The following is a 21,431-nucleotide window of genomic DNA, read 5'->3' on the forward strand; positions in this document are numbered from 1 at the left end:
CTCTGTCACCCCGGCTGGAGTGCATTGGCAGGTTCTCAGTTCACTGTAGCCTCAACCTCCTGAGCTCAAGCCATCCTCCCATCTCAGCCCCCCAGTAGCTGGAACTACAGGCATTTTGCCACCACGCTCAGCTAATGTTTTTGTATTTTTTGCAGAGACAGGGTTTTGCCCTGTTGCGCAGGTTAGTCTTGAACTATTGGACTCTATTAATCTACCCACCTTGGCTTTCCAAAATGCTAGGATTACAGGCGTGAGCCACTGTACCCAACCTATTATTGTTTTTGTTTTGAGACAGGATCTCACTCTGTCACCCAGGCTGGAGTGCAGTGGTGCAAACATGACTCACTTCAGCCTTGACCTCTAAGGTTCAGGTGATCCTCCCACCTCAGCCTCCTGAGTAGTTGGGACTACAGGCATTTGCTACTGACCTGGGCAAATTTTATTTATTTAGTTTTTGTTTCCTTTGGGTTTTTTGTTGTTGTTGTTGTTTGTTTGTTTGTTTTAGACAGAGTCTTGCTCTGTCACCCAGAGTGCAGTAGTGCAATCTCGGCTCACTGCAACCTCTACCTCCTAGGTTCAAGTGATTCTCCTGCCTCAGCCTCCTGAGTAGCTGGGATTACAGGCATGCACCACCAAGCCCAGCTAATTTTTGTATTTTTAGTAGAAACAGGGTTTCACCATGTTGGCCAGGCTGGTCTCAAACTCCTGACCTCCGGTAATCCACCCACCTTGGCCTCCCAAAGTGCTAGGATTACAGGTGTGAGCCACTGTGCCCAGCCATTTTCTGTTTTTTGAGAGAGTCTCCATCTGTCACCCAGGCTGGAGTGTGGTGGCACAAACTCAGCTCACTGCGACCTCTGCCACCTGGGTTGAAGCGATTCTCATGCCTCAACCTCCCAAGTAGTTGGAATTACATGGGTGCCACCACACCCAGCTAATTTTTGTATTTTTAGTAGAGATGGGGTTTCTACATGTTGGCCAGGCTGGTCTCGAACTCCTGACCTCAAGTGATCTGCCTGCCTCCCGAAGTGCTGGGATTATAAGGATAAGCCACTGCACCTGGCCTAATTTTGTAGAGATGTAGTCTTGCCCATGTTGCCTAGGCTGGTCTTGAACTCCTGGCTCAAGTGATCCTCCACCCTCAACCTCTCAAACTATTGAGATTTTTTTTTTTTTTTTTTTTTTTTTTTTTTTTTTTTGAGATGGAGTCTTGCTCTGTCACCCAGGCTGGAGTGCAGTGGCCGGATCTCAGCTCACTGCAAGCTCCGCCTCCCGGGTTTACACCATTCTCCTGCCTCAGCCTCCCGAGTAGCTGGGACTACAGGTGCCCGCCACCTAGCCCGGCTAGGTTTTTGTATTTTTTAGCAGAGACGGGGTTTCACCGTGTTAGCCAGGATGGTCTCGATCTCCTGACCTCGTGATCCGCCCGTCCTGGCCTCCCAAAGTGCTGGGATTACAGGCTTGAGCCACCGCGCCCAGCCTTTTTTTTTTTTTTTTTTTGAGACTGGGTATTGCCCTGTCACTCAGGCTGGAGTGCAGTGGCGTGGTCTTGGCTCACTGCAACCTCTACTTCCTGGGATCAAGCGATTCTCGTGCCTCAGCCTCCCCAGTAGCTGGGCCTAGAGTACCATGCCATTGTGTGTTGGCTTTTTCTGTATTTTTGGTAGAGACGAGATTTTGCTATGTTGGCCAGACTGCTCTTGAACTCCTGGACTCAAGCAATTTACCAGCCTCCCCAAATCCAACATGCTGGGATTACAGGCATGAGCTTTTTTTTTTTTTTTGAGATGGAGTTTTGCTCTTGTTTCCCAGGCTGGAGTGCGGTAGCATGATCTTGACTCACTGCAACCTCCATCTCCCAGGTTCAAGCGATTCTCCTGCCTCAGCCTCCCGAGTAGCTGGGATTATGGGCGCCTGCCACCATGCCTGGCTAATTTTGTATTTTTAGTAGAGATGGGGTTTTGCCATCTTGGTCAGGCTGCTCTTGAACTCCTGACCTCAGATGATCTGCCCGCCTCGGCCTCCCAGAGTGCTGGGATCACAGGCATGAGCCACTGAGCCCGGCCAGGTGTGAGCTTTTGTCGGCCACACCAGATTGAGAATAAAGACTGTTGGGCTGGGCACGGTGGCTCCCGCCTGTAATCTCAGCACTTTGGGAGGCCGAGGTGGGCTGATAAAAATACAAAAATACAAAAATTAACATGTGGTGGCAGGTGCCTATAATCCTAGCTACTCAGGAGGCTGAGGCGGAAGAATCGCTTGAAACCGGGAAGCGAATGTTGCAGTGAGCCAAGATCCAACCATTGCACTCCAGCTTGGGGACAAAAATTTAAAAAATTAAAAAAAGACTTTGGACTGGGCGCAGTGGCTCACACCAGTAATACAAGCACTTTGCGAGGTTGAGGCGGCCATATCACAAGATCAGGAGTTACAGACCAGCCCGGCCAGTATGGTGAAACACCGTCTCTACTAAAAACACAAAAATTAGCCAGGCATGGTGGTGTGCACCGGTAGTACCAGCTATTCGGGAGGCTGAGGCAGAAGAATTGCTTGAACCCATGAGGCCGAGGTTGCAGTGAGCTGAGTTCACACCACTGCACTCCAGCCTGGGGGACAGAGACTCTGTAAAAAAAAAAAAAAAAAAAAAAAAAAAGAAGAAAAGAAAGAAAATAAAAAAGGAAAGAGAAGACAAGACCCAACGCCACATCAGGTCATGCAATTCATATTTATTTTTCACCCTCAACAAGGAAGAAAGGTCTCTCCCTCAATTCTACTCTTCCAGGACTTGAGGATAGGCACCCCCAACCCTCCTTCCTCCAGAGAGGCCTCAGCGTCAGTGTTTGTGGAAATAGTTTCTGAAGAGTGCTTGAGCTGGTGGGGAAGGAGAAACTCAAGAGAGAGATCCCCCTGGGGATGGTGTCACTTTCCTGCCAACTTTCTCATCACCTCTCCTTCAAAGCGGAAGAAGTGCCAGCCCTCAGCTTCCGTCAGATCTTGGGCTCCTAGGGCCTTGTACAAGTCCATGGCCCTCTGGTTCCAGTCCAGGACAGCCAGGCGGAATTGGGAGCAGCCCTTATCCAAGGCCACCTGTGGGAGAAAACATCACTAACTTTTCTGGGGTCAAAAAAGGAAAAGGTTTTCTCCCTCCCTCATTCATCCCGGGTCCTCCCCCTCCATATACCCTTGCTTCTTTAGGTCCTCACTTGTCACCCCCACCCTCTCCTCACCTCAGCCACCTTTTTGATTATTTTGGAACCAATCCCTTGACCTGTTATGGAGAGAAAGAGGCAAAAAATATCTATTGTTTGAGCTGAAGGGAATCAGAAAAGGACACAGGCTGGGATCTGGGGACTGGGGATGATGGTGGGGTGTGTGGGGTGCTTCGTTCCCACTCCCGCCTCAGCTTCTGCCCAGTACCCCGATATTCCGGCATCACATAGATATCCTCCAGATAAATGGTGCGTCCCTTCCATGTACTGTAGATGAAGTAGTATATTCCATAGCCCACCACGCAGGGCCCTGAGAGAGAGAAAAGAGGAGTACGGCTTCTGGGAGCCTGTGGGGAGACCTCTGAGGCCGGCTGGAGAGGTGGACTTCTAAGGCCCAGCTGCTCTTACCCAGTAGCTTCCCGGACGCTGGAAGAATCTCTGCTACCAAACAGTGATAGAAAGGATTCTCTCCAAAGCCATCTGCTCTCAGGGCTGCCGAGATTGGAGTTGTGACAAAGAGATAGAGAAAGAGGACCTGGGTCTATGCCCAGCCTGGAGCTGTCGCCTGGGGAACCCATCCCTCATTTCCTCCCCAGCCTCCGCCAGAACCTGGGCGCTGAGTCCCCACCTTCTTCACTGATCTTCACCTGATCGGAGAGGTTTTCGAACTCGGCTAGTTCCTAAGGCGTGAGTACGGAGGCTGGATTTGGGCAGAAGGGCCCCGCTGCTCCCCGAGCAGGGTCCCAAGGCGAGCCCCTCCCCCCGCCCCCGCCTCCTGCGCCCCCGCTCTGGCCGCGTCACTCTGACCCCCTGGTTTCCGGCCTTCTCCCCTCTCCCCTCTCTCCTCTCTTCACCCGAATCAGCCTCAGGATATCTCCACAGTCTCCCCCCTTGGCCTCTCGGATCCGCACGGAAGCCATCCGGATCCCCACTGTCTAGGACCAAAGTCTCACAGCCCCGCAAACGGCAACAAGACCCTTTAAAGGGCCTACAAGCTTGGATCCTGAAGAGCCTGGGAGAGCGGGGTGGCGGGAGTGGCCGGGACGGCGGGGTAGCAGCAGCCTGCGAAGTGGGGCTGGGATTCCGGTGCCGTCAGGACGGAGAGAGTGGGCCAGCGAGGAGGTCCTCACTGCGGGGCAAAGCCCCACCCCCTCGAATTCTGTCGCAGCAGGGGGCACAACCGTCAGCCAATCAGCTTGGAGAACAGGCGCAGCCCCGCCCCCCCAAGTCCCACCCCCGACAGCTGGATCTTGTGACTGGGCCCCTGGGTAGAGGTCAAGGTTGGAGTGTGGCGGCTTCCTTGAGGTTGTGTGGGTGTCCCAACCTCGATCGAGTTACCCTGCGGTTCAAAGGCTCCCCGGCAGTGCTTTTTAAATTGACGTATGTGGTGATAACCTGCTTTAGCCTCAGGCTCACTCACCCCCCCAGACCCTGGGTAAGCCTTAAGACCCTCAGCTCTGAAAGCTGTTTCCTGCAGCTCTTGAGTAGGATGAAGTGTTACCTCTTGAGGACATATGCATTTTTAAAAATGTTTTGTTTATTTATTTATTCGTTCGTTTGTTTGTTTTTGGAGATCGAGTCTTGCTTTGTTTCCCAGGCTGGAGTGTAGTGGCGCGATCTCTGCTCACTGCAGCCTCTACCTCCCGAGTTCAAGCGATTCTCCTGCCTTAGCCTCTGGAGTAGCTGGGACTACAGTCGCGCACCGGCACTCCCGGCTAATTTTTTTTTTTTTTTCGAGACGGTCTCACACTGTTGCCCAAGTAACACAGTGGCCTGATCATAGCTCATTATAGCCGTAACTTCCCGGGCTCAAGCGATCCTCTTCCCCTCAGCCTCCTGAGTAGCTAGGACCACAGGTGTGCACCACTATGCCTGGCTAATTTTTTTTTTTTTTTTTGGTAGATACGGGATCACGCCATGTTGCCCAGGTTGGTCTTAAACTCCTGGCCTCAAGCAATCCTCCCACCTCAGCCTCCCAAAGTGTCAGGATTATAGGCATGAGCCACTGCGCCTGGCCTCCCAGCACCCCTTGCAATGCCAACACGAGGTGGCAACTTGTTCTGTCGGCTGAGGGATGAGCCTGCCTCAGTCTTGGATCTGGTACAGCTCAGTTCAGACATTTGAGGTCTTTGCCTGGGTCCCAAATATGACCCACAAGGTTGTCCCTTGCTCTTCTTTTCCCTATATTCCACAGGGCAGAGCCAAGACTCCAGCCCACTGAGGGTAAAGGTCATCTTGGGCCCACCCATTCCCCAAGGAGTAACTTCTGCTGACCAGAACACTCATGAAGGGTCTTGGAGTGGCTGAGGCTTATCACCTTATCGACCCAACACCACGTCAGGTCATGCAATTCTTATTTTTCACCCTCAACAAGGAAGAAAGGTCTCTCCCTCAATTCTACTCTTCCAGTACTTGAGGATAGGCACCCCCAACCCTCCTTCCTCCAGGGAAACCTCAGCGTCAGTGTTTGTGGAAATAGTTTCTGAAGAGTGCTTGAGCTGGTGGGGTAGGAGAAACTCAAGAGAGAGATCCCCCTGGGGATGGCCTCACTTTCCTGCCAACTTTCTGGTCGCCTCTCCTTCAAAGCGGAAGAAATGCCAGCCCTCAGCTTCCGTCAGATCTCCGGCTCCTAGGGCCTTGTACAAGTCCATGGCCCTCTGGTTCCAGAGGGAGTGGCGGGGAGTGGCGGGGGGCGGCGGGGTAGCCGCGGCCTGGGAAGTGGGGCTGGGATTCCGGTGCCGTCCAGGCGGAGAGAGTGGGCCAGCGAGGAGGTCCTCATGGCCGGGCAAAGCCCCACCCCCTCTAATTCTGTCGCAGCAGGGGGCACAACGTCAACCAATCAGCTTGAAGAACAGGCGCAGCCCCGCCCCCCCCAAGTCACACCCCCGACAGCTGGATCTTGTGACTGGGCCCCTGGTAGAGGTCAAGGTTGGAGTGCGGCGGCTTCCTTGCGGTTGTGTGGGTGTCCCAACCTCGATCGAGTTACCCCGTGGTTCAAAGGCTCCCCGGCAGTGCTTTTTAAATTGACGTATGCGGTGATAACCTGCTTTAGCCTCAGGCTCACTCAGCCCCCGAGACCCTGGGTAAGCCTTAAGACCCCCAGCTCTGAAAGCTGTTTCCTGCAGCTCTTGAGTAGGATGAAGTGTTACATCTCGGCGGCATTTGCATTTTTAAAATGTTTTATTTATTTATTTATTTATTTACTTTTGGAGATGGAGTATTGCTTTGTCGCCCAGGCTGGGGTGCAGTGGCGCGATCTCCGCTCACTGCAGCCTCCACCGCCCGAGTTCAAGCGATCCTCCTGCCTTAGCCTCCGGAGTAGCTGGGACTGCAGTCGCGCACCGGCATGCCTGGCTAATTTTTTTTTTTCCTTCCTTCCTTCCTTCCTTCCTTCCTTCCTTCCTTCCTTCCTTCCTTCCTTCCTTCCTCCCTCCCTCCCTCCCTCCCTCCCTCCCTCCCTCCCTTCCTTGCTTCCTTCCTTCCTTCCTTCCTTCCTTCCTTCCTTCCTTCCTTCCTTCCGACGGATTCTCACTCTGTCACTCAGGCTGGAGTGCAGTGGTGCGATATTGGCTCACTGCAACCTCTCCCTCCTGGGTTCAAGCGATTCTCCTGCCTCACCTGCGGAGTAGCTGGGATTACAGGCATGGGCAACCACACCTGGCTAAGTTTTGTATTTTTAGTAGAGATGGGGTTTCACCATGTTAGCCAGGCTGGTCTGGAACTCTTGACCTCAAGTGATCTGCCTGCCTCAGCCTCCCAAGGTGCTAGGATTACAGATGTGAGCCACGGAGCCCGGTGTGTCATTTGCATTTTAAAATGGGTCACGGGGTGGCGCAGTGGCTCACGCCTGTAATCCCAGCATTTTGGGAGACAGAGGCAGGTGGATCACATGAGATCAGGAGTTTGAGACCAAACTGACCAACATGGTGAAATCCCCTCTCTACTAAAAATACAAAAATTAGCCAAGTGTGATGGCGTATGCCTTTAATCCCAGCTACTCGGGATCCTGAGACAGGATAATTGGTTGAACCTGGGAGGTGGAGGGTACAGTGAGCCGAGATTATGCCATTGCACTCCAGCCTGGGCAACAAGAGCGAAACTCCATCTCAAAATAAATAAATAAAATAAAATGGGTCAGGGAGGGTTGGGCCTTGTGGCTAACGCCTGTAATCCAAGTACTTTGGGAGGCTGATGTGGGCGGATCATTTGAGGTCAGAGGTTTGAGACCAGCCTGGCCGACATGGTGAAATCCCCGTCTCTACTAAAAATACAAAAAAATTAACTGGGCATGGTGGTGCGTGCACCTGTAGTCCCAACTACTCAGGAGGCTGAGATAGGAGGGTCGCTTGAGAGGGTGCCTCGAGAGGCAGAGGCAGCAGTGAGCCGAGATCACGCCACTGCACTCCAGCCTGAGTGACAGAACAAGACTCTGTCTAAAATAAAATAAAATAAAATAAAATAAAATGGGTCAGGGAGTGGGTGATGAATTTCTACTGCTAGACTGTTTAGGCCCCGTAATAAATGGATAAGGGAAGATAACTGGGAGGCGGGGGTAGGTCCCTTCTTAATATTCACTGAATCATACACACAGACAATACCTTCCTGGCAGACAGGCCTCAGAGGCCTGGGAAAAGACTGGGGGAGGAGTTCAGACCAGATGCCAGGCACTGTGCCTGCATTTTCTCAATGAACCTTCTTTCACAGTCACCCTGTAAAGTATTATTTTCCTCATTTTACAGACAAGAACGCTGAAGCACAAAGGTGAAGTGACTTGCCCAAGGTCACTCAGCTAGAAATTTAGGATTCCATTATCTCATTTCTAGTCCTGATACAGGATGCTACTTGGGACGCAGGGCAGGACTGTTTCTAGACCACAGGCCTGTGAATGCAGCCTCCCCACGTGTACGGAAATCTTGGAGGACCTAGACCAGGCCCTAGAGGAGGAGAGGGGAGATGGAATATCCTCTCCCAATTCAGAAATTTTCTAGGCAGTGGAGGATGATAGTGGAGGGGACTCTGTCCTTCACCCCATTGATCCCCAGAGGGGTGGTAGCTGGCCCCTGGGCAGGGGTCAAGGGTCAGTGCCCCTGTTTCCTTTACCCCCTCCCTCCGGGCAACCTTTAACCCTCCACCGCCTACACACAAGGCTGCCTGCCTCTACACATTCTCCCAAGAGTTGTCTGAGCCGCCGAGTGGACAGTGGCTGATTATGGAGAGCAGAGGCCCAATGGCCACCTCGCGCCGGCTGCTGTTGCTGCTGTTGCTACTACTGCATCACACCCACCAGGGATGGGCCCTGAGACCTGTTCTCCCCACCCAGGTGCAGGAGCGGGACACGGCTCTCAGTCCATGGAGTCTTCCCTTCTCTCCTCCTCTGGCCCTGTAGCAGGGCCTCTCCCTCTGTCTGTCTCTGACATGTCCCTACTCAGCCTTGTTTGTTTTCTCTTTCTGATAGAGGGTGCAGGACCCTCCGGCTGTCCACCTCAGCAATGGCCCAGGACAAGAGCCTGCTGCTGTCATGACCTTTGACCTCACCAAGATCACAAAGTATGGGGTTGACCTAGCCCTTGACCCAGTCCCCTGGCTCTGCCCCATCTCCATCAGCTGTTCTCTTTTCCCTGTCTTCCTTTCCTTATCTGTGAACACCGTGTCCCCCAAACCCTCACTGGCTCTCAAAGGGCACATGACATACACAATCTTTTCCCTCTGAGTCCTTCCAGAACCTCCTCCTCCTTTGAGGTTCGAACCTGGGACCCAGAGGGAGTGATTTTTTATGGGGATACCAACCCTAAGGATGACTGGTTTATGCTGGGACTTCGGGACGGCAGGCCTGAGATCCAACTGCACAATTACTGGGCCCAGCTTACGGTGGGTGCTGGACCACGACTGGATGACGGGAGATGGCACCAGGTAAGCTAGCTCTGGTCCTCAAGGGAGGGATGTCTGGAGCTGGTCTGAGGAAAGGGAACGAAACCAAGTTATTGGGCATCCCTTTACCACTGTCATCTCATTTAATCCACACGAACTCCCACAAAGTAGCTATTCTTGGCCCCATCTTTTCTGATGGGAATTCTAAGGCTCAGTCAGTACATAAGTGACAAGACCTGACTGACCCACGGCCAAGGATGCTAGCTGCTTCTTTAAGGCATGTTCTTTCCACTATAGTACTAGGCTGCCTCACAGGAAGGTGGCAGAGACAGATCCCAGGGTCCTCTGATTCTGCTTCCCACCTTCCTGCAGGTGGAAGTCAAGATGGATGGGGACTCTGTGCTACTGAAGGTGGATGGGGAGGAGGTGCTGCGCCTGAGACAGGTCTCTGGGCCCCTGACCAGCAAACGCCATCCCATCATGAGGATTGCACTTGGGGGGCTGTTCTTCCCCGCTTCCAACCTTCGGTTGCCGGTAACTACATCCCAGGGGTGGAACCCTAGCCAAGGCTCCATAAAGCACTGCTGGGTGGGTGGCCATGGGAATCTAAGTCCAAGATTTTAGGGAGAGGGGATGGGTTGAGAGCTGCAAGAGGGAGGCCAAATGCTCGGAAGAGAGTAAACTGAGGGCAGAGTGGCCAGGACTGGGGCTCCGATGCCCTGATTTCTACATCCCCATATCTTACCTCTGTCACACTCCAGCTAGTTCCTGCCCTGGATGGCTGCCTGCGCCGGGATTCCTGGCTGGACAAACAGGCCGAGATCTCAGCATCTGCCCCCAGTAGCCTCAGAAGCTGTGATGTAGAATCAAATCCCGGGATATTTCTCCCTCCAGGGACTCATGCAGAATTCAATCTCCAAGGTAGATTTCCTTGGAGTGTGTTTTTCCCACCCTGGTCAGCTCAGCCTGCCTCTGTCTCCCTCCACCACTGGCCCCTTTCCTCCTTGAAGCTCCAGCTTTGAGGCCTCAGGATAATCATTTCTCCCCACAGACATTCCCCAGCCTCATGCAGAGCCCTGGGCCTTCTCTTTGGACCTGGGACTCAAGCAGGCAGTAGGCTCAGGCCACCTTCTTTCTCTTGGGACACCGGAGAACCCATCTTGGCTCAGTCTCCACCTCCAAGATCAAGTAAAGGGGGACAATGGGGCGCTGCCTGTATTCAGTGGAGCCTGGAGCAATGAGGGAAGAGGGGAGTCCAAAATGTCAATATTAGGAAGACTTCCAGCCGAGGGAACATAGCAAGACTCTGGCTCCACAAAATTGTTTTTCATTAATAATTAGCCAGGCATGGTGGTGCATGCCTGTAATCCCAGGTGCTGGAGGCCAAGACCAGAGGATCACTTGAGGCCAGGAGTTTGACATCAGCCTGGGCAACATAGCAGAGACCTCTGTCAAAAAAAAAAAAAAAAAAATTAGCCAGGCATAGTAGCACATGTCTGCTGCCCTGGCTACTTAGGAGCCTGAGGCAGGAGGTTTACTTGAGCCCAGGAGTTTGAGGCTGCAGTGATATATGATGGTGCCACTGCACTCTGACCTGGACCACAGTGAGACCCTGTCTCAAAAAAAATAAAAATAAAAATAAGGTTTACGGATGGCACTCAGGTGGGTGGTAGGGGCAAGGGACATATCTTGAAGCTGCCTACAGCAAGCAAACAGTTTTGACTTAGACTGTTTATTTACTTGGGGTAGGTGTGGTTTCAAAAAGGGTCAAGCCAAAAAAAATTAGGGCAGGATTTAAGTGGTGAAAATGGCCAGTAGGTGGAGGCATAGCGAAGAGGCAGAATTAAGGCAGCTAGGGGTGAGGCCACAGGCAGTAGTCCCTGCTCATTCTTCCCTCCCTCTCTATCGTCCCTTTCCCACACACTCTGCAGAAGGTGGTGCTGTCTTCTGGGTCGGGCCCAGGGATGGATCTGCCCCTGGTCTTGGGACTCCCTCTTCAGCTGAAGCTGAGTATGTCCAGGGTGGTCTTGAGCCAAGGACCAAAGATGGAGGTCCTTGCCCTGCCTCCCTTAGGCTTGGCTTCCCTCCTTAACCTCTGGGCCAAGCCTCAAGGGCGTCTCTTCCTGGGGGCTTTACCAGGTAAGAGAGAATGATGTTCAAGTTCATGAGCACACCATTGGAAACAGCTCAAGGGAGGGGGCACATTTTGAGGGGAAGGAAACCTCTGGGAGGGAAGAAGAATAGGCCGCAAGAAGAAGATAGCGGGCAGTGGGAGGTAGTGCTTCTGAAAACTCAGGTTGGAGTAGTGGAAAAGTGGGGAGAAGATTCTGAATCTGAGCCACCTTACTCTTCTAATGCCACCTTTGCACTATCTCCCTCTAGGAGAAGACTCGTCCACCTCTTTTTGCCTGCATGGCCTTTGGGCACAAGGTCAGAGGCTGGATGTGGACCGGGCCCTGAACAGAAGCCATGAGATCTGGACTCACAGCTGTCCCCAGAGCCCAGGCAATGGCACTGACGCTTCCCATTAAAGGTCCACCTAAGAACCCCCTTTGAAAGTTACTTATTATTCATTTATTCAACAAATATTCACTGTGCACTAGTAACGTACCAGGCACTGTGCCAAGCATTGAGTTGTCTTGATGAGCACAAACACTCTGGTTCCTACCCTCTTGGTGCCCACAGTCCCATAGGGAAGCAGACATCCATCAAAGACTAACTAATAAGTCGATAGTTGGAAGCACTGATAAAGGAGAATCGGAGAGTTGTGAAAACATGGAGACTGGCCGCGAGCAGTAGCTTACGCCTGTAATCCCAGCACTTTGGGAGGCCGAGGCAGGCAGATCACGAGGTCGGGAGATCGAGACTATCCTGGCTAACGTGGTGAAACCCCGTCTCTACTAAAAATACAAAAAAAAATTAGCCGGGTGTGGTGGTGGGCGCCTGTAGTCCCAGCTGCTCAGGAGGCTGAGGCAGGAGAATGGTGTGAACCCGGGAGGCAGAGCTTGCAGTGAGTCGAGATAATGTCACTGCACTCCAGCCTGGGCGACAGAGCAAGACTGTCTCAAAAAAAAAAAAAAAGAAAAGAAAAGAAAAGAAAAATAAAACATGGAGACTAGGAGGCCTTAGTCTGAACGTCAAGGAGAGGTTCTCTGAGGAAATGAGGACTTCTTTTTTTGTTTTGTTTTGTTTTGTTTTGAGACAGAGTTTTGCTCTTGTTGCCCAGGCTGGAGTACAATGGTGTGATCTTGGCTCACAGCAACCTCTGCCTCCTGTGTTCAAGCGATTCTTTTGCCTCAGCCTCCCGAGTAGCTGGGATTACAGGCGTGCACCACCACCCCCGGCTAATTTTTTGTATTTTTAGTAGAGATGGGGTTTCACCATGTTGGCTAGGCTGGTCTAGAACTCCTGACCTTGGGTGATCCTCCTGCCTCGGCCTCCCAAAGTGCTGGGATTACAGGCGCGAGCCATCGCGTCCGGCTGGAAATGAGGACTTCTTAGGCTGAGATCCCAGCAAAAACCCCGACAGACAGACATACTCTGGATACAGGTCACTTTCTGGAAGCCAGGACCCACCTCGTTCCGCAGAAGTTACTCCCTTTGAGACTCCAGTTTCCTGCCTCTGTGGCTGGTCCAGAGGGATCAGGAGGAAGAAAAGAGATGGGATTTTGACATCTCAGTCATCTGGTCCTTGGACTGGCCATTGCTGCCCAGGGAAGGAGCAGCAGGGGGCGTGAGAGGGTCACAGACAGATGCGGGTAGGGGTTCTGGAAAAAGGGGTGGAGGCAGGGAGAAAGAGAAAGGGAGGAGAGCACAGGGAGAAAGTCACCTCTCTCTCCTAGTCTTGGTCCACTTGCTGCGTTCACAGACGAATTTGTCTCTACTCCATTAAGCAAGAACTGGCTTGTGCTGGTCCCAGCTGGGAAAAACAGACAGATTCGGGAATATCTCTGCCCTCAAAGAATATGGTGACCCAGCTCTCAACCACAGACCTCTGGAGAATGCTGGTGCCCCAGCATCCCTCCCTGGGGAACCTTCGTGTCCAAGCCGCTAGCCCCCACCCCCTCCCCAGCTTCCAGTCTTCAGCCCCCTTAGGAACCCCTGTGTCCTAGTCCAAAGCTCCCAGCCTACTAAGGAGCCCTGGGGCTCAAGCCCTCCATCCTCTTTCCTCTCAAGAACCATTAGGTTAGCCAGGTGGGGTGGTTCACACCTTTAATCCCAGCACTGTGGGAGGCCGAGGCGGGCGGATCACCTGAAGTCAGGAGTTTGAGACCAACCTGGCCAACACAGTGAAATCCCATCTCTACTAAAAATGCAAAAATTAGCCGGGCGCGGTGGCTCAAGCCTGTAATCCCAGCACTTTGGGAGGCCGAGACGGGTGGATCACGAGGTCAGGAGATCGAGACCATCCTGGCTAACACGGTGAAACCCCGTCTCTACTAAAAAATACAAAAAACTAGCCAGGCGAGGTGGTGGGCACCTGTAGTCCCAGCTACTTGGGAGGCTGAGGTAGGAGAATTGCTTGAACCCAGGAGGTGGAGTTTGCAGTGAGCTGAGATCACGCCACTGCACTCCAACCTGAGTGACAGAGTGAGACTGTGTCAAAAAAAAAAAAAAAAAAAAACTTAAAAAGAACCATTAGGTTAAAGCGTACCTCATCTCTAGACCCCATGAGAATCCCAGTACCCAAGCCTCCTAGTTTCTTACAAGAATCTTTTCACCAGTAACCCAGGCAGCAGGCTGAGTCACTCACTGGAGCTGCTGTCCCTTTCTGCAGGGATCAGCCAGGACCTAAATGACCCGGGGGGAAGGAGGCCCTGGGGAGTCTCTAGGGTAGAAGACACAAGTCCCAAGCCCCACTTTGTACCTCTCCTAATCTTGACCCTATAGGCTCTCTCAGGATCTACAACTGCCTCCACCCAGCCAGCAGGGTTTATAGCGGAGCCTTCAGCATGGAGAGGGCATCAAATTTAACTCTGGCCCCTTGTTGATGTTGAGGGTTAACCTAGGCCACCTGAGCATCTGCTTAGTACCAGGCGCTGTTCTAGATACTGAGGATTTGTTGGTGAAAAGGACAATCAGGCCGGGCATGGTGGCTCACGCCTGGAATCCCAGCACTTTGGGAGGCCGAGGCGGGCAGATCATGAGGTCAGGAGATCGAGACCATCCTGGCTAACACAGTGAAGCCCCATGTCTACTAAAAATACAAAAAATTAGCCAGGCGTGGTGGCGGGCACCTGTAGTCCCAGCTACTTGGGAGGTTGAGGCAGGAGAATGGCGTGAACCCGGGAGGCGGAGCTTGCAGCCAGTGGAGATCACACCACTGCACACCAGCCTGGGCAACAGAGCGAGACTCCATCTCAAAAAAAAAAAAAAGAAAAGAAAAAGAAAAGAAAAAAAGAAAAGGACAAATACCATCCCCACTCTGATGGAACTTATAATATAGTAGAGGGGAAGTAGACACAAACAAGAACACAAATAAATAAGCAGGATTATTTCAGATAGTGCTCAGAGCAATAAAGGGAATAAAATCCTGTAATATAATAGGAGGGGGAGGGGAGGGGCAACATTAGCTGGGTGGTCAGGGAAGTCACTTGAGCAGAGACCTGAATAATGAAAAGAAGTCATCCTGTGGAGGCCTGTGGAGTGCGAGCCAGCAGGGAGGGGGGTTAAAGAGCCCGGATGCACCTGGGTACCCACCAAGGGGATTGTTCCAAGTGCCAACATCCTGACCTTTTGTCCCTGGAATCTCCCCGGAGCTGGCTTTTCTCTCCTCCCTCCACCCCACCCTCTCCAGGACACTGGGCCCCCAACCTCTCTATCCCCAGCCTGCCCTAGATTCCAGGATTCCTGATTACCATCCAGAGCTGTCTACACTCTTTCATTAAGACCAACTTCGCTTTGACATCGACTTTGCCAGGCCCCCACCAAGGGCACCTACGATGCCTGCCCAGTGTCCCCTGCCTTCCCCACACCCCCAAAAACTTTTCAGAGCTTGGCAGCACACCCTGAAGCCTCTGGGCCTGATCTACCCACTCACTCCATCCTACCCACTGCCTCTCTCTCTCTCTCCCCCTCCTTGCTGCCCACCTCCCCCACCAAACTTTCTTTCAATTAACATGTATTGGCTGCTGATACATTGGCCAAACACTGTGTAGTCCACCACAGGGAATCTAAAGATGAATAAAACTTGGTACTGGCCCTGGAGAACTAGGGTCTTTTTTTTTCTTTTGAGACAGAGTCTCGCTGTTTCGGTCAGGCTGCAGTACAGTGGCACGATCTCAGCTCACTGAAACCTCCATCTCCCAGGCTCAAGTATTCTCCTGCCTCAGCCTCCCAAGTACATGGGATTACAGGCATGCGCCACCATACCTGGCTAATTTTTGTATTTTTAGTAGAGACGGGGTTTCACCATGTTGACCAGGCTGGTCTCGAACTCCTGACCTCAGGTAATCAGCCTGCCTCGGCCTCCCAAAGTGCTGGGATTACAGGCGTGAGCCACCGTGCCCGGCCTTTTTTTTTTTTTCTTTTGTCTTGCTCTGTTGCCCAGGCTGGAGTGCGATGGCACGATCTTGGCTCACTGCAACTTCTGCGTCCTGGGTTCAAGTGATTCTCCTGCTCACCCTCTCAAGTAGCTGAGCTTACAGGCATGCACCAACACGCCTGGCTAATTTTTGTATTTTTAGTAGAGACAAGGTTTCACCATGTTGGCTGGGCTGGTCTCAAACTCCCGACCTCAGGTGATCCGCCCACCTTGGCCTCCCAAAGTGCTGGGATTACAGGCATGAGCCACCATGCTCGGGCAGAACCAGGGTCTTGAGAGAGAGAGACAGACATGTGAAATGCTTTAGCAGAGGTATCTGAGATGCCAAGGAACCTGGTTGCTAGTTCTACTATGGACCATCAAAGAAATGAGTTATGACTGGACAAGGTGGCTCATGCCTGTAATCCCAGCACTTTGGGAGGCCAAGGTGAACGGATCACCTGAAGTCAGGAGTTTAAGACTGGCCTGGCCAGCATGGTGAAACCCCATCTCTACTAAAAATACAAAAAATTAGCTGGGCATGGTGGCAGGCCCCTGTAATCCCAGCTACTGGGGAGGCTGAGGCAGGAGAATCCCTTGAACCCGGGAGGCGGAGGTTGCAGTGAGCTGAGACTGCACCACTGCACTCCAGCCTGGGCAACAGAGTGAGACTCTGGAACAAGAAAACAAAAAAATAAAAAAAACAAAATGAATGAGTTGTTAGATGTGTGAAGTTGAACAAATGATTAAACCTCTATTACTGTTTCCCCATCTATAAAATGGGAAGTTTATCTTAGAAGGTTGCTGTGAAGATTTGATGAAATCATGTAGACATTTTAATGTCTAGCATAGTGTTTGGCATACAGAAAGTACTCAATATATGATATATATATATCTCAATATATATGAGAAATGTCATTCTTATTAATCTCACACATAGTTCTTGACATATTAGTCTGAGCCTGCTGGGTATGAAAGATGAGGGAGGGCGTGTGATGTGGCTGAACCATGGGCAGGCTGAGATGGAGTGAGGGCAGATGGGGGCTCCTTGGGCTATGTGGCCTTGTGTGTCCTGCTGAGTAGTTGGAGCTTGATCTGGTCAGTGAATAAACTTTATCTTGTTATCTATTCTTCTTTTCCTTCTTCTTCTTCTTTTTTTTTTTTGAGACGGAGTCTCATTCTGTTGCCCAGGCTGGAGTGCAGTGGCATGATCTCGGCTCACTGCAACCTCTGCCTCCCAGGTTTAAGAGATTCTCTTGCCTCAGCCTACCAAGTAGCTGGGATTACAGGCACCCACCACCATGCCCAGCTAATTTTTTGTATTTTCAGTAGAGACGGGGTTTCACCGTGTTAGCCAGGATGGTCTCAATCTCCTGACCTTGTGATCTGCCCGCCTCCTCCCAAAGTGCTGGGATTACAGGTGTGAGCCACCGTGCCCAGCCTCCCTTTTTTTGTTTTTGAGACAGGATCTCATTCTGTTGCCCAGGCTGGAGTACATTGGTGCAATCATGGCTCACTGTAGCCTTCTGGGCTCAAGTAATCCTCTCACCTCAGCCTCCCCAGTAGCTGGGACTACAGGCATGCACCACTATGCCTGGCTAATTTTTTCTTTCTTTTTTTTTTTTTTTTTTGAGACCGTGTCTTGTTCTGTCACCCAGGCTAGAGTGCAGTGGTGTGATCTCTGCTCACTGCAACGTCTGCCTCCTGGGTTCAAGCAATTCTCCTGCCTCAGCCTCCTGAGTAGCTGGGATTACAGGCGTGATAAATTTTGTATTTTTAGTGGAGATGGGATTTCACCATGTTGGCCAGGCTGGTCTCGAACTCCTGACCTCAGGTGATCCGCCCACCTTGGCCTCCCAAAGTACTATGATTACAGGCGTGAGCCACCGTGGTCAGCTAATTTTTGTATTTTTAGTAGAGATGGGGTTTCTTTTTCTTTTTTTTGAGACAGAGTCTCTCTCTGTAGCCCAGGCTGGAGTGAAGTGGTACTATCTCGGCTCACTGCAAGCTCCACCTCCTGGATTCACGCCATTCTCCTGCCTCAACCTCCCGAGTAGCTGGGACTCAAGGCGCCCGCCACCACGCCTGGCTGATTTTTTTGTATTTTTAGTAGAGATGCGGTTTCGCCGTGGTAGTGACGATGGTCTGGATCTCCTGACCTCATGATACGCCCGCCTTGGCCTCCCAAAGTGCTGGGATTACAGGCGTGAGCCACCATGTCTGGCCCATCTTAACCTTCTTTTTTTTTTTTTTTTTTTTTTTGAGACTGAGTCTGGCTCTGTCGCCCAGGCTGGAGTGCAGTGGCCGGATCTCAGCTCACTGCAAGCTCCGCCTCCCGGGTTTACGCCATTCTCCTGCCTCAGCCTCCGGAGTAACTGGGACCACAGGCGCCCACCACCTCGCCCGGCTAGTTTTTTGTATTTTTTAGTAGAGACGGGGTTTCACAGTGTTAGCCAGGATGGTCTCGATCTCCTGACCTCGTGATCCGCCCGTCTCAGCCTCCCAAAGTGCTGGGATTACAGGCTTGAGCCACCGCGCCCGGCTTTTTTTTTTTTTTTTTTTTTTGAGATGGAGTCTTGCTGTGTTGCCCAAGCTGGAGTGCAGTGCTGCGATCTCGGCTTACTGCAACCTCCGCCTCCCAGGTTCAAGCAATTGTCCTGCCTCAGCCTCCTGTCATCTTAACCATTTCTTTTTTTTTTTTTTTTTGAGTCGGAGTCTCGTTCTGTTGCCCAGGCTGGAGTGCAGTGGCGCTATCTCGGCTCACTGCAAGCTCCGCCTCCCGGGTTTACGCCATTCTCCTGCCTCAGCCTCCCGAGTAGCTGGGACTACAGGCGCCCGCCACCTCGCCTGGCTAGTTTTTCGTATTTTTTAGTAGAGACGGGGTTTCACCGTGTTCGCCAGGATGGTCTCGATCTCCTGACCTCGTGATCCGCCCGTCTCGGCCTCCCAAAGTGCTGGGATTACAGGCTTGAGCCACCATGCCCAGCCCATCTTAACCATTTCTAAGTGTACATTTCAGTGGCATTAACTCCATTCACGATGTTGTGCAACCATCACCACCATCCATTTCCAGAACTTTTTTTTTTTTTTTTTGAGACGGAGTCTCGCTCTGTCACCCAGGCTGGATGGAGTGCAGTGGCCGGATCTCAGCTCACTGCAAGCTCCGCCTCCCAGGTTTACGCCATTCTCCTGCCTCAGCCTCCCGAGTAGCTGGGACTACAGGCGCCCTCCACCCCGCTCGGCTAGTTTTTTTTTTTTTTTTGTATTTTTTAGTAGAAACGGGGTTTCACCGTGTTAGCCAGGATGGTCTCGATCTCCTGACCTCGTGATCCGCCCATCTTGGCCTCCCAAAGTGCTGGGATTACAGGCTTGAGCCACCGAGCCCGGCCAGTCATTTCCAGAACTCTTTTCATCTTTATAAAACTGAGACTCCCATCTTGGCTAACACGGTGAAACCCCGTCTCTACTAAGAAATACAAAAAATAGCCGGGTGAGGTGGCAGCGCCCGTAGTCCCAGCTACTCGGGAGGCTGAGGCCGGAGAATGGCGTGAACCCGGGAGGCGGAGCTTGCAGTGAGCTGAGATCCGGCCACTGCACTCCAGCCTGGGCTACAGAGCGAGACTCCGTCTCAAAAAAAAAAAAAAAAAACAACAACTGAGACTCTGTCCCCATTAAACAGCACTTTTCCATTCTCTTCTCCCCCCATATCTTTGTTTCAGAATTCTTCTCTCTCCTTGTTCTTGTCTTTGCAAACACCCATTTTGTTGGGAACCCAGACCTCTAAGTCCCTGGAATTGCATGAACTGAGGGGAAGGAGATCGACAGGTACAGACCTCAGGATAAGGTTTAGATATGAGAGAGAGGCTCTCATGCCCTGGTTCCCTTCTGGAGATGCTGGTGGGAAAGGTGGGCTCCAGGAAAAGGCTGGAGGTTTGTAATGGGTATTTTCCCAGAGATTTTTTAGATCTCCCCTTTCTCAGCCTGTTTCCCTCAGAACACCAATGTTGCATTTAATGCTGAGGCCCCTCCCTCCTCCTCCATCCCCTCCTCCAAACCTGCAGAAGACAGCAAGGAAGGGAGCAACAGGTATCTCATCCTTACTCCATAAACCCCCTACGGTGCACAGAAGATATTTCTTTCTTTCTTTCCAAGTGAACATGGGGTACAGGGCAGAGACTGAGCCAGGAATCCGGAGACCACCCCTGGCTGTGTTTGCTAAGCTTTATGTCTTGAGGATCGGACCAGGTCTCATCTTTCCAAATGGAGGCTGGGCCACTTCAGTGCTTCTTGCCTGAGGAAGGAAAGAGCAAGTTGCTTCTGAGGTTCCCTGCAGAAGGAGCCTTTCCATGTTCACGCCCAGTTCAACCAGAAACTATCTTTGGTAGCTCTATGGGTTTCTTGAGTTTGAAGAAAGAGTAAATAGTCCAAGACAAAGGCCTGTTCTCAAAGAGCTTAGAGTGCTTAGAGTCTAGTTTAAGAGATGAAACATGCACAAGAGTTTTCTTTTCTTTTCTTTTCTTTTTTTTGAGACAGAGTCTCGCTCTGTCACCTAGGCTGGAGTGCGATGGTGCGATCTCGACTCACTGCAACCTCCACCTCTGGGGTTCAAGTGATTCTCCTGCCTCGTCCTCCTGAGTAGCTGGGATTACAGGCGCACGCCACTACACCCAGCTAATTTTGTATTTTTAGTAGAGACAAGGTTTCACCATGTTGGCCAGGCTGGTCTCGAACTCCTGGCCTCAGGTGATCCACCTGCCTCGGCCTCCCAGAGTGCTGGGATTACAGGTGTGAGCCACCGTGCCTGGCCAAGAGTTTTCATCCAGTTACTCAAGACAGAAACTTAGACATCAGCTTTGATTCTTATTCATCCCCATTGTTCACTCTACTTCCAAAATAGGTCCTGAACCCATCCTCTTGTCTCCATCTGCAACTTGCTACTCTGGTCTAAGATAGCCACATCTCCCACCTGGACTGCTTGCTGAAAAGCTTTCCGAACTGGTTTCCTTGATTTGCGTGGTCTGCTCTCCACACGGTAGCCATGGTGATTTTCTTTTTTTCTTTCTTTATTATTATTATTTTTTTATTTATTTATTTATTTATTTTTTTTGAGACGGAGTCTCGCTTTGTCGCCCAGGCTGGAGTGCAGTGGCCGGATCTCAGCTCACTGCAAGCTCCGCATCCCGGGTTTACGCCATTCTCCTGCCTCAGCCTCCCGAGTAGCTGGGACTACAGGCGCCCACCACCTCGCCCGGCTAGTTTTTTGTAGTTTTAGTAGAGACGGGGTTTCACCATATTAGCCAGGATGGTCTCGATCTCCTGACCTCGCGATCCGCCCGTCTCGGCCTCCCAAAGTGCTGGGATTACAGGCTTGAGCCACCGCGCCCGGCCATCTTTATTATTATTTTTTTGAGACGGAGTCTCGCTGTGTTGCCCAGGCTGGAGTGCAGTGGCGTGATCTCGGCTCACTGCAAGCTCCGCCTCCCGGGTTAATGCCATTCTCCTGCCTCAGTCTCCCAAGTAGCTGGGACTACAGGCGCCTGCCACCACGCCTGGCTAATTTTTTGTATTTTTAGAAGAGATGGGGTTTCACCATGTTAGCCGGGATGGTCTCAATCCCCTGACCTCGTGATCTACCTGCCTTGGTCTCCCAAAATGCTGGGATTACAGGCATGAGCCACCGCACCCAGTCTTTTTTTTCGAGACAGAGTCTCACGGTGTTGCCAAGGCTGGAGTGTAATGGCACGACCTTGGCTCACTGCAACCTCTGCCTCCTGGGTTCAAGTGATTCTCCTGTCTTAGCCTCCAGAGTAGCTGGGATTACAAGTGCCCAC

At 51.8% G+C, this 21,431-nt stretch overlaps 2 protein-coding genes across 8 annotated transcripts; one reads left to right on the top strand and one right to left on the bottom strand.

Moving 5' to 3' along the window:
* Positions 1-2,706: 2,706 nt before the first annotated feature.
* SAT2 (spermidine/spermine N1-acetyltransferase family member 2) lies at positions 2,707-4,355 on the bottom strand. Its single transcript, XM_005582784.3, has 6 exons — positions 4,064-4,355; positions 3,838-3,889; positions 3,618-3,701; positions 3,418-3,519; positions 3,228-3,268; positions 2,707-3,087 (listed from the first exon to the last, which is right to left on the bottom strand). Exons 1-6 carry the CDS (start codon positions 4,127-4,129, stop codon positions 2,920-2,922), a joined length of 513 nt encoding a protein of 170 aa, XP_005582841.1. The 5' UTR covers positions 4,130-4,355; the 3' UTR covers positions 2,707-2,919.
* A 113-nt stretch (positions 4,356-4,468) lies between these two features.
* Positions 4,469-11,628, top strand: SHBG (sex hormone binding globulin). Of its 7 annotated transcripts, none has more exons than XM_065532678.2 (9): positions 4,469-4,644; positions 5,404-5,550; positions 8,665-8,756; positions 8,921-9,119; positions 9,450-9,611; positions 9,839-9,998; positions 10,129-10,265; positions 11,009-11,216; positions 11,460-11,628. In XM_065532678.2, exons 2-9 carry the CDS (start codon positions 5,494-5,496, stop codon positions 11,606-11,608), a joined length of 1,164 nt encoding a protein of 387 aa, XP_065388750.1. In that variant the 5' UTR covers positions 4,469-4,644; positions 5,404-5,493; the 3' UTR covers positions 11,609-11,628. The 7 variants fall into 7 exon arrangements, with proteins under 7 accessions (XP_065388750.1, XP_065388751.1, XP_065388747.1 ...); XM_065532679.2 differs by having other exon boundaries at positions 8,930-9,119; XM_065532675.2 differs by lacking the exon at positions 4,469-4,644 and having other exon boundaries at positions 5,404-6,292; positions 8,930-9,119.
* Positions 11,629-21,431: the final 9,803 nt, after the last annotated feature.

This window comes from Macaca fascicularis, chromosome 16 (assembly GCF_037993035.2).
Source record: "Macaca fascicularis isolate 582-1 chromosome 16, T2T-MFA8v1.1".
Classification (NCBI taxonomy): domain Eukaryota; kingdom Metazoa; phylum Chordata; class Mammalia; order Primates; family Cercopithecidae; genus Macaca; species Macaca fascicularis.

Bases quoted from the DNA above. Each gene is read 5' to 3' on its own strand.
- SHBG (XM_065532675.2), top strand. From the start codon at position 5,987: ATGGCCGGGCAAAGCCCCACCCCCTCTAATTCTGTCGCAGCAGGGGGC. The intron at 6,293-8,664 runs GTAAGCCTTAAG...TCTTTCTGATAG, and splicing joins CTCAGCCCCCGAGACCCTGG to AGGGTGCAGGACCCTCCGGC. The intron at 8,757-8,929 runs GTATGGGGTTGA...GAGTCCTTCCAG, and splicing joins GACCTCACCAAGATCACAAA to AACCTCCTCCTCCTTTGAGG.
- SAT2 (XM_005582784.3), bottom strand. From the start codon at position 4,129: ATGGCTTCCGTGCGGATCCGAGAGGCCAAGGGGGGAGACTGTGGAGAT. The intron at 3,890-4,063 runs GTGAAGAGAGGA...CTCACGCCTTAG, and splicing joins ATATCCTGAGGCTGATTCGG to GAACTAGCCGAGTTCGAAAA. The intron at 3,088-3,227 runs GTGAGGAGAGGG...TTTCTCCCACAG, and splicing joins TAATCAAAAAGGTGGCTGAG to GTGGCCTTGGATAAGGGCTG.